This window comes from Buceros rhinoceros, unplaced genomic scaffold (genome assembly GCF_000710305.1).
Source record: "Buceros rhinoceros silvestris isolate BGI_N320 unplaced genomic scaffold, ASM71030v1 scaffold38999, whole genome shotgun sequence".
In the NCBI taxonomy this organism is placed as follows: Eukaryota; Metazoa; Chordata; class Aves; order Bucerotiformes; family Bucerotidae; genus Buceros; species Buceros rhinoceros.
In genome coordinates, this window is record NW_010430512.1 from 645 (window position 1) to 13,059 (window position 12,415).

Genomic DNA, 12,415 nt, shown 5'->3' on the forward strand with positions numbered 1-12,415 from the left:
GGCCTTGCGGCTGCATGGGAGAAAAAGGGAATCAAATTGGTCCCCAGCACCACGTCTCTAAAAAGGAGGGGGGGGGGAGAGTTGGTGTTGGCTGGGGAAGAGAGGTGGAGGGCGGGGGGACACGACAGGGACAGGAACACAGCTAGGCAGCTCCTGTCCCTGAGATCTGGGTACATCTATTTGCTGTGTCGTCCCTTAGGGGGCTACAGCCTGCAGGGATGCTCTGGGCCAGTGAACAGAGAGAAACAAGCTTTTAGGCCCAATCTAGCTTTCAAAAAGGGAAGGGGAAAGAAGAAGAGAAATCTTTTGTTTGGCGTCTCTTGGCAATCGACTGGCTACGTTGGCCAAATTCTTTTAATCTGTATCACTGCTCCCAGCTGTGGGACTGTGTTCCCATTTTCAGTTTTTACCTAACCTCTTCTCTTTTTCCCTGCTTCCCAACTCATCTTTATTATAAAAAATAATAAAGGAAAAATAATCAGATTCCTCTGTAGAAGAAGGGGCAGGAGGTGCAGTTTAGTTATACCATGGAAAATTAACTCAAAAGTATAAGGAAGAGAGTATATTCAGAGTACTAAGATCCTTTAAAAAAAAAACAAAACAACAAACTGAGTGTTATGGAGTTGCGGTTACTTTGTTGTGTTAACTACAGAAGCTGAGACTGTGCGGATGAATGGCACAGAACAAGAGAGCATAATGGAGGCAATCAACCGTTAGGCTGGTTCACAATGCAATCCAGGCAATTAAAAGCTCACCAGAGTTTAAATGAAATGGTTCTACTTATTTCTGTGCACCACACTGCACAGGCTATTATTTATGTCTCTTTTTTTAATTATGATTTCCCTTAAACTGTCAAATAACTCAGAATAGCAGGGTCTCAGAGGCAATAAGAATTTTCCACAGAACAATTTACATGCCAATCTAAAACAAGTTATGACTCCTGATGTGCTACATGCAAGTTCTGAAATGTTTCTTAGCTTCTGAAACCTTAACTTTTTTTTAAAGTCTCTGTGTCTATTGTCCTGAATAATTAGAGCTCTAAACGCTTTTAGGATGAAGCTACAAAGTGGGAAATCATTGGAAAAGTATTCTTTTTATCTTTTACTAGATCTCTAACTCTCTTATTCTCTGCATATTGTCTGTCAGTTCTGTCTTTTAAAGACCAGTGCACTGATATTTAATTTGTTCCAACCTGATTTTTTTTTAAAGTAGAGACAAGTTTTCTGTTTCTTGCTGTACATACTATTGTCCTTGGTAGAACTGTGTGCGTGCCTCCACAAAGGTGTGGGGGGACAGTGGTCTTTAAAAGTTTTTTAGTGATTCAGCGCATACTACCAACCAACTCTTCATCCCTTCATGTGTCTTTCAAAGACTGACTGTAACGCAAACCCGAACTGAGGGTCTTGTGCTGCACTCAGCGCCATCAGGGAGCAATCCTCCTTACAGGTGCTACTATATCACTAACAAAATACAGTTCATTATTTCAAATCTTCGTGCCCATTGATTTTCGAGCAGAGTGATTGGAATGACATGGATTTTTGTTTCTCTGTCTTCCTCCAGGAGCCTTGTTTAGCTTCTTTCAGCAATCTTTCCTCTTTATCCTGAAATCATAGTTACAAATCAGTTGACAGTGTTTCATCACACAGTAATAACAATAACCAGGGATGGAAGTCAGTTGTATTGAACTTAATTTGGGGACACCAGGGGAATGCAAACACCTGCAAATCATGTTATGAAGTTCTCCCTTCAAAAATTCTAAAGCTGGTAGATGGTGAAGAAGTCTTATTCTTGACATAGCACTGCAGTTTATGTGCAGTGTCTGGGGGACTAGTGTCTGGGGTAGAGGGAGGGAATGGATGGAGAGAAAGATAGAGGAAGCCCTTGAAAGCATATTGGGGTGAAATAAAAAGGGTTCGTTTGACAGTGACAGACTAGGCACTGAAATTTCTCGGTTCTGAGAATAGATCTGCTCTGTGATGCAGAGCATGGGTAGGACTCTGCAGAACTGAAGGGAAAGCTGTCTTAGATTTTTTTTTTTTTTTTTTTTACAGCTTGTGTGCAGCACTTATGGAATTGTGTGGTTTTTTTGGAAGTGCTCCATAAGATCTGCTTTCCTGGGGGAGGGGGAGAGGAGGGCAGCCAGACAGCAGCGTTGTGCACCGCTACTGATATTTCACTGGCAAGCAGTTTGGATGGTTTTGTGGGTGCTGCCAGCCTCTGAAAGGGTCCTTCCTATGTCCAAAGAAATAAATAGGTACTTAAACTGCAGCCTGTCAAAAGCTGGCTGACAGTAAGCTGCAGGTATTCTTGTTGCCAAATTAAGAGAGCGCTAAAAATACACGAGCGCGTATCTGAAAAGTGTAACTGCATTGGAGATCTTATGGGAACATTAAAGGGAAGAGAGATGGTCTGTGAGGTGATCTGCATTAAAATGGCTCATACAGTACATACAGAAAAAAGTAATAAAATGTTCTGTTTTCAATCTTAAGTGATTTAACCCAGGACGTGTGAAGAAAAGGTGTATGTGAAGAATTAGGGGATACGTAAAACATTCCTTGGAGCGCTGTTTTGTGCTTTGTTTTGTTTAGAACCTTTCTACGCTTCAAAAAAAGGCTAACTTTTTTTCTTATAATGAAGCGGTAGGCTTGGGGTTTTTTTAAAAAAACTTTCATTAAAATAGAAGCAGCTTCATTGCAGGTAAAGTGTGAACAGATCAGATCTATCAGAGGAGAAAAGCATTTCTTCCCTCCAAAAGCTGCTGCAGATTGAATCCCTAATCTGAAGATGCTGCCAGTGGAATGTCAGCACCACCTTCTCTCTCTGCCTCAGGAAAACAGACGTGCAGTGTTGCTAACACTACTTCCATGGCCTGTCTGCTCCTTTTCTCTTGCCTTTACAAGAAGGGTTTGGGCTATATGAATGACAATGCTCTACCTACTTTTCTCATGTAGCAAATGTCTCCAAAACTGTGCAGGGGTATTGTGCAAGATTGCGCAAACTGTGGTTTTATTTGTAATACAACAACCTCGTGTTTTCAGCATATACCCCAGAAATTATCAGGCTTGGTTATTGCAACTTGCTCAGATATTCACTTGTTTAGTCTTGTATCTGTGGCACCTTGTTCCCTTTAGACAGCACAGGATGGTAGATCAACCTGGATCAGAGACTGTCAGCCTCCGCTCTCTAACCCACTTCCTTATCAGGCGACAAAATTTTTACATTAAGATTTTTTTCTTTAAAGCCTTTAACTGCGTTAGCTCCTAGTTTATCCTGGTTTCCCCTGAGCTAGAGATTAAAGTCCTAGAACAGCCCTTCATGCTTCTAAACTTTTACTGAGTTCCAAGAAGTTGATACAAATTGTGGCTGATTTTATGCATTTGTCCTCTATGTGGTCAAAGAAAGGGGGTGAGGATAAGCCTATTCTGGGCACTTAGCTGCTATTTATGCTCCACTGTGATATACAACTTTTTCGACCAAGTGAATGTATTAGAGTTCCAGCAGGACTTCCCTTTACAGTTTGGTATAAATTCTTTACCAAAAAATCTCTTGCTATTTTCACTGCTTTTGGTCATTTAGTTGTAGCCATGTTATTTTCCTTCATGTATGTACCCTGGAGTCAGAGGAGTCAGCTGACGATTGAAGACACTGTAAATACCTTTGTCTCATGGTGCTTACTCCAGACAAGTTGTGTCTGTTCGTTTCCAGATCTGCCACAGACTTATTGTGGAGCCCTGTGCAGGTTGCTGGATCTCATCCTCCCCCTTGAGAATGAGAAACAGATCTTACAAGTCTGTAAGTGGTGTAGGAGCTATGGTTAGGGAGTCATAGGAAGGCAGCAATGCCATTTTTTTTATATTTTTTGATAGAGAAGTCTGTACCTTACGCTCTTGTTACAAGCTTCAGACATTATGTAGCAGTACTGCCCTGGTACTTTGGGGTGCCCACTAGGAGAACTGCCTCTGTATAACTGAATGGCTATCTTAACAGATAAATATATCACTCCAAAATGTGTAATAGAGCGTGTTGCAAGCAGGAGAGCAAGGCTGTTGTGCTCACGTGTCACAATAAAAATTAGTATTTCTAATTCAGTGACCAGCTTCTCAGGTGAAACTTCGGAGTTCATCTTGGTAATCCTGGAAAGTCGCTTAACTGCCTTCACAGTTACTGCAACCCACAAAAATTCAGTGTGTTCCACATACACATGTGCGTACAGATCCCTGAAATGCCTCCGATGCCACAGCATTTAGCCTCGTCTTTGTAGTACTAATATCCAAAAAGGTACACTGTACCATTTCTTCAAATATTACACTCATTTTCATGTTCTACTTATGAGAACATTTAAAAAAAAAATCAAAAAACAAACCCAAACTTGTTCATGTTCTAGCACTCTGAGCCTGCCTGTCTGTAGTGGTATGTTACATCACCAACCAAGTTCAGCTGACAGAAGCTGGGACTTCTAAAGCTTTCTTAACAGTAGGTAGTAGAGCATTCTTGATGAGGAGCTCTTGAATTGGCTTCCTTTTGTTGTTGCTACAAGACTCTTTGGCCTTTCCCAGTCTCTGCATAATAACAGGGTGCCATACCCTGAATTTTGGAATATGTTTTGCTTGTTGTCAACAGCATTTTTTTCTCCAGTCTTGACAAATTCTCATTGTTAATATTCAGGTACACTCTAATGAGTAGCTTTTTTTTTTTTTTTTTTACTTTTAACCACTGAGACAACCTAATAATCTCGCTGCATATTTGTTCTCAGTTTCTCTCTGGTGCCTGTTTGGTGTCCACAAATCATCCATAGGGCTATGATTCTGCTTATTCTAAGGAATTCTTTCAGAGAAATGATTTGAGTGTAATGTGAAGGCAGTTTGTGCCATTAACCAAGAGAGACCAGTCTGTAAGCACTTCAGGGCAGTGTCCTCTTCCTGTTTACTGCGGAACTGAAGGCAATGATTTTTGTATGGATCTCTGGAAGCTGGCTGCAGTGCTCTGTATACCACTGCTCAACTGTGTTCCACTTTCAGCAGTTCCCTCTCCTAAACAGTCGTTCAGGTGTTTGAATTGATATTTAAATATTCTGAAAGTTATATAGACTTAATGGACACCACTGTATTCCTTGCCCTGAACTAGTTGTTGGCTAAAACTGGGGTTGGAAAGCAGAGCAGAGGGGATTTTTTTTATGTAGTTTTTTTTTCCGTTGACAAGCTAGCAACTCTCACCTCGTGCAGATTATTAAAAATCAGATTTTTAGAAGGCAGTTACACTGCAGGTTGAAACTAGAGATGCTGGCACTGAAGTCTCTGGAAATCTGATGGCTTCATTCATGTGTCTAACAAGAACTGAAATCTTAAAAACCAAGCCACCACCCCCCCCGACCAGTACCAAAATGCCTGTCAAACCTTCCTGAAACTGGCCCAGTGCTTCTAATAGCTTCAGTCTTTTCTTCTTTGAAATCTGGAGTGCTTTTATATTTTATAAAGATAGTGCAAATAGGGCTGAATATGTGGATTTAGCTCCGTGTTTGCCATCATGGATATTTAGATTTTTGGATGCTGAATATTGGATACTTTGAGAAAAATGGATGACTTTTCATCTGAACTGTTTTATTTTTTCATTTTAACTTTTTAATCCTATTTATTTTCAGCAAAGAGATCAGGTAAATGAGGTGTTAAAGTGAAGCTGTGGATCTTATAGCAGTGGAAGTTTCTGCTGTCAAGTTTATCTTAACATTGTTTTCAGCTTGCTGTGGGCTATCTAGGTTATTTCATCCTATCTACACGATTGCCTTTTTAATGAACTGGGTGTGGGGGGAGAGGGGAGGGGGAGAAAGAAAAGGGTGAGACTTGCACTCAGAAGACTATCTATATTCATTTTTCTCTTGTCTTGTATTTCAGGTATACAAATGCTCTCAGTCCAGCCAGACACCAAGCCGAAAGGTTGTGCTGGCTGCAACCGTAAGATTAAAGACCGGTATCTTCTAAAGGCCCTGGACAAATACTGGCATGAAGACTGCCTGAAATGTGCCTGCTGTGACTGTCGCTTGGGGGAGGTGGGCTCTACCTTGTACACCAAAGCCAACCTTATCCTTTGTCGCAGAGACTATCTAAGGTAGGCCACGTCCTTCTTACATTCACTGACAAACTTGCTAAATCTGTTCAGCCCATCCTATGTCGTCGCTATTGCATAAGTGGTACTCGAGGGCTGCAAGGCCGAGTATACGTGGAGGATGAGAGAACAAATACTACTGTATGAAGACAAACCTAAAATCTGAATCAAAAAGCACATGTAATCAGATCACATAAGCAGTTGCAAGTTTTCTGATCCTAATATTGGGATCCTGTGCTCAGAGGAGGAAGAGAGAAAACCTTCCCGCAGCACTGGGCTCCCAGAGAGCAGGTGGTCTCTTCCTCCTCCTCACTGCATGGTGGTGGCCAGGCATAGAGGCCTGAAACCACGCTCGTGGTTTTCACCAGCTCCAGTGCAGAGTTTGAAGTCTGTGAGTGAGGAGTGCTTCACTCATCTTCATTTACCCCCTTCCATCCTCTTAGTTTGCCAAGGGATTTCACTTGTGGCACCAGAAGCTTTTATGAATGTTGCCGCTTTGCTGTAGAAGCTGGACCAAGATGACAACTGTCTCGCCGTGCAAAATAACCGTGTCGGGAGTAGGCATAAATCCACTCTGGTCCTGATTTAGACTGGTAACCTGGGTGGGATGCTGAGTAACCTGGTGCCGTTTCTTAGAGACAGCAAATTATCACCTGATTATCTATCTTCTTGTTTTGAGAATGTAGGTTCACAAGCAAAGTATTTGAGGTATAACTCATAGCAAAGGTGCTGATGAGCAGCACCAGGCTAGTTTACCTGCAGATTGTATATGAGTAAACAGGGCTTCTTTGCAGGAGCTAAGTTTAACTGGGAATTTTAATCTCCCTAGGCTCTTAACAGTAAATAGAGGAAAAAAGTCTCCTCTGGGGTGATTCAGAGCACCTATTTCCCATAGGAGCCCCTTTCTGCCATTCCCTGTAGAGGAGGCCTGACGAGACTAGCTGCTTCAGGCTAATGTGAACTTCTGGGAATATTTCCTCTGCCCCCGTAGTGAAGCCTTTTCCTTTTAAACGGATGTTTAAGTCAGAAATACTTTGGGGGGAAAACTAAAATGCTCTTTGAACACGTTAACTTTCAAGTTCAGGTGCCAAACACGAGCGTCCCGAGCACTGATCAGTTCCCGAGTTGCACAACGTGGGTAGGTTGGAACAGGAATTAAGACTAAAACATTGTTAACAACTGTTGGTACTCTGGCTCTCCACATTACAATCTGTTTTTTCTAGAGTGGAATAAAAGCCTTCACAAATGCATTTGCCTTTGTTGAGCTGGGGCTGAAAGGCAGATCAGAGTTCTTCAGGCATGGGCTTGGACTACTTATTGGTAAAAACTCCTACCTATTAAAACTCTAAACTGAATGCAAGGCATAGTGCTGGGAATTTAGCACAGAGGCTGCATCTTAAAGTCATTGTGCTAAAGCTGCCAAAGAAGTAGATGACAAAAACTTACTTTTAAAAACCACAGGGAACTGTTTGAATAGAAGGGAATTGTTGTATGTGAACCTAGGTCACTTCTGATCTTAAAGCATGTGTCTATAGAGAGGGATTGGAACGGCTTCTGAGCGGAAGGTAACACTTATCCTAATTTTTAAAATGCATTCTGAGAATCTTTCTACAGGTGCCTGCAGGAGTGAGGAAACTCTGCTATGACTCTTTGATCCAAGTTCCAAATTTACTGGAGACTTTAAACTTACTGAATCTCCCAAGTGCTAGTGCAGCAGATCCAAAGTTTTAAAATCAAATTAATAAGATCAAAACCAAAAGTGATCTAGTAGTAGACATTAGAGCAAAACATTTTCTCAGCATAGGTGCACTCACACACACTGTTGCTTTCTGGTCTTTGAAGGTCTAACAGGAGTAAATATTTTACTAACAGATTGTTAAAATTCTTACTGATTCAGAGAAAGGACACTGTAATTTTTTTTTATGTCATGACCACATTTAAACCTGGTGTTTCTGTTAATTGTTCATACACAATACTTTGCACCAGTGAAACTAGGATATGCAAGAAATCCTATAATCAATTCTAAGATGTTTCTGATTTTTGTCTCTAGGTTTATCAAGTCTTAATGAAGCTATCTTGCCCTGAGCCTTTTTAAAAAGTGATTCTTGTGAGTGCATAGATTTAAACTTGGTATTTACACTAAACTTAAAACTGATGCACTTAAGGTAATTGCAGATAGTCATTTGCCTCATTGCGTCTTATCTACTTAGTTATGCAGTGAACCTATAAAAGTGATCTTTTTAATGCTAATGTAGAAACTAGTTAAATGTTCTCTAGCTTTGTACTCAAATAAGCTTTCATATTTAGCAACCCGCCTTATGAATTCAAAGAACAAATTACTTTGTACTAATGATCAGATTAGGGTTCGATTACAGTTTCAAACTATTCTTTTTTTTTCTCCGTAACCATAAAGGGAGTCTTTGCTACATATAAAACTGTTCTCGCTTCCTATTAATTTATGTGGTGCCCTCTAGAGGATATGTGGCTTGCACGATGCTGTAAAATTGCTTATTCATGTGTCTCTCTGTTTATTACGTCTTTCAATAAGACAGCCATTCTACAGATGCTGGAAGAAATAGTGTAGCCAGTTTGGGTGCTTTAACATTCATGGTTAAATACACAAGCTGTGTGATTGTGCCTTTGACTATTTTCAAAGAGGTTTCCGGTATCTCTCATTTAGAGAAGCTGGCCAAAAAAATACACGCTTCCTCGGCCCTGATGCATGCTCGCGTTTGAGCCTGGAGGTACTCACTTTGAGCTTTTTATAAACACTCTGTTGCCTTCAGAAGTTCAAAACTGGCTTTGCTTTAGCTCTCTCCTTTAAAATTAGTTAATTCTACTCTATTAAAACCTTTTTCTCCGGGTTGGGGGGTTTGAGGAGATCGAAGAAATCTTTAATGAAGTAATGGACTTTGAAGATTCTTTGGGTGTGAGAGGCTTTACCCTTCACGTAAGTCACTCCGGTGGTTTCAGAGGTGGTGTACTACACCAAGGGTATTAGGGTGGCCGCTGCAGGAATGAACTCTGTTTTGTTAATGAGGATGAGAATGGGCTTGAGTAGAGAAAGGGCTTGAGTAGAGAAAGGACTCAATGTTAGAAATAACACACTCGGTGAAAATGATATGCAGAGTATAATTCTCCCGCAGGCTTCTGTCTCCTGCTTATGCACTCTTGGGTTAGAAAGTGAAGTCTTAATTTAAGGAACTTAGGTTTATGCCAATATTTCAAGTCCATTTATAGTAAGTGAAATATGCAAGAAGGAAGGGCTTTGGGTTTTTTTTTTCCTCCCTTTTCTTTTTTTCTTCGGAGTCATACAGTGATATCTTAATGCACCAGCCTATCCTGCTCTGTCCTCTCTTCTAACTGGCAGCATGTCCATTTACAAGCACGGTATTCCCTTTGAAATCTGTCATTACTGCCATTAATGACCAGTCGTTATGTTAACAACCCTTGGGCTGTTAACACGTCAAACTGGTTGTTAACTGGAATGTTATTACTTATTTAAACTGCAGGCATGACTTGTGAGAAGTCTGCTTTGGTTGTGGGTTCTGGGCCGCTTCTGCTCAAAAAAACCAGGGAAACAGCAGAGCATTTGCCTTTGGGGTGCCAAGGGATTCGCTTTTTGTTCCATCTGCTCATTTGATTTCTGCATATTTGTGAGGTCCTCCTACCCCTGGGCAACCTTCTAATTTCAGGTGCAACTCTCTGCAATCCCATCTCTTAGCTTTACGTGCAAATGGGAAGCCACCGATGTTTCCAGATGCACGCTAATGCCTGCCGCACATTTGAGATTCATATCTCGCCCCTAAAAGTGTAAAATGAAAGACCAACAATTACATGTAACTCAGTTGTATTAAATAATGAGCTTCCTCGGATGTAGTGAAAATATGAAAGTACAGCTGTGCTAAGCTAGTAGCAATGTAGGTCAATCACCCTTTTCACTTAGGTTTTTAACTACGCAAACCCTGCTGAGCGACCAATGACTACAAAGTGCTGTTTCATTCCTATTTAATTTTGGCAGCATTTTGCTGAAGAGCAGGCATTCATGCAGCTAAATTATCTTCACCGTTTCTGGTTTTAACTCCAGCTCCATGACACTAAATGTTGGAGTGCATATCTCTTAGTAAACACAAAGAATATTGTTTGATTTATTTTTTCCCTGCAAATCCATCTCTTAACATGGAAATTAAATTAGAACTTTTATTACTTTTTGTATAATTTCCCTAGCCAGGCAAGCCAATCATAGGAAAAGGATTAGTAAAACCAATATATTGGGGTGGAATTTTTGCCCTTAAACACGTCTAGAACCTTATTAGGGGATGGGGAGGTGGGAGGAGAGTAACTCAGTCCTCGCCACCACCCAACCTTGATATTGATTTTTGCTAGTGAATGTACTGCTGTCATTAAAAGTACCACTGAATAGCTATGAAGACGAGTAGATCACTATTCCCAAAGAAAGGAGCAGACCGTGTTAGGTTTTTTTTTTCTTCCCCACTTGCTGGTTTAAAGACCTGAGATAAGCCAAGTTTTTTAAAATACGCATATTGGATGAGATCTTATAAATAACGAGACATGTCTACAGAAACTGCAGTGTTCAACCACGAGCATCATAAAGATACTGCCTCTGTAAAATACTTAACTTGTGAAAGGGTGAAGACTGAAATGAGTAAAGGTTAGGAAGCATCTTTTATTATTAAAGCAATTATTATTAAAAAAAAATTATGCATAGGAGTACTCCGAGTTCTAAAATGCCTTGTGACCTGGTGCTGATTATCAGGTCCTATATCTCTCTCCTGTCGTGGAAAGTGCATGCTGAGTATTGCAAGCACCTAAGATATCATCTCTCTTGAATGCACGTGTAAATACTCTATATGGATATTTTCACAGCTTGGGCATCGTAAGGTGTTTTCAAAATGACACCACCGTATGGTTCTTGCCCAGCTTGATTAAGTAAGGGTAGATCTTGACAGATTTAAGGACTCTGAGTTTTCAGGAATATTGAGGTATTTGCAGAAATGAGGCTTAAGAAAGATCTGCTTTCTTTACTAAAGCTTCGTAGAACTCAACCCTTGTGTATACACTAATATCCCTGTCGCAGTGTATTGAAGTATTCAAGGGAGTACTACTTTGCAGGAATAAGCCCTAAAAATACTTTAAAAGATATACCAAAATGGTAGGATTAGTGGTCGTCTTGTACTAATTTTGCTGTGTATGCGAGATGAATGATCTCCTAAATTTACATTAATTGTATCATTTATCATGTCTTAAAAAAAGCAATAATACTCTCTCACTAATTGCTAAATGTTTTGAAACTCTCAAAACACTGTAACAGGTCCTGAAGGCATAAGGTGTGCTACAAGGAGGGTAACACGCACACACACAAAGTTAATCCACCTACCTTGCAAAGAATAATGCTTTTGGTTTACTTACACTCTGGCTAGTTTAGCTTGTTCTTATTTTAGTTCATCTATGATAGCTCTTAATAAGAAACATTCGATTTCAGCTGTTAAAACTGGTGTTTAAGTCATGTTGAAATGCTATAAAATATGTGTACTCAAGTTTGACGTTCTTCAGTAGTTCCACGTGTTTCCCCATAGCTGCTGGTATTTTTCTTCACAGCTGCCAAATTTTTAATAATTGTGTTATTTTTAGTGTCTTAAAATACACAGCTTAATTTCCAAGAACGTGCATGTTCCCTCTTATAAGGCTTCTTGAAAACCAGACACTTCTCCTGTGTTGTCAAAATACCTCATTAATCCCCTGGAAATGTTCAAAGAATTTCAGGAGACTTTTCAGATGAAAGTACAGTGCCTCTTAAGGCCTGTCCTACAGCTCTTCATTATCTTTCTACAGTACGGTGTATTTTGATGGAAAATTATTTTACTACAGAGATTTTGTCAATACATAGTAGCTCAAACCTTAAGAAAAGTGGTGATTTTGGGGCAGCTTAGGTAAGTCTGCCGTGCCAAAGGATGGGATGGTGTTCTTAGTGAAAGAATAACAGTTCTATAGGTCTGTTTAATATTTTCTATAACCTACTTTAAAAGAAATGCAACTGCCTTGCTGAATTTTTCCTCAGAAGAGACTTTGTGAGTAGTGTTTTTATGAAATATGCTTAAAACAATACTCATATTAAAATTATTTACTTCTGGAGTAAATATTACCAACTATATTATGACTTGTGATTTGATATCTGAGGTTGAATTGGAAACTTTATGCATTTTTAGCCAGAAGCATATGTGAAACAATAAAGCTGTGTATAATATCGTAGACAAATATTTAGCTCTTATTGCCTAGCACAGAGATGCCTTTGAGA

The 12,415-nt window shown here is 40.0% G+C and overlaps 1 protein-coding gene across 1 annotated transcript in view; it reads left to right on the forward strand.

Moving 5' to 3' along the window:
- The first annotated feature begins 5,889 nt into the window (after positions 1 to 5,889).
- The window catches only part of LMO3 (LIM domain only 3 (rhombotin-like 2)), a 49,054-nt gene continuing 42,528 nt past the window's right edge, over positions 5,890 to 12,415 (forward strand). The window contains exon 1 of the mRNA XM_010143063.1: positions 5,890 to 6,102. Coding sequence (XP_010141365.1) covers positions 5,897 to 6,102 — 206 coding nt within the window. The 5' untranslated portion in view covers positions 5,890 to 5,896. The remainder of the gene's footprint in view (positions 6,103 to 12,415) is intronic.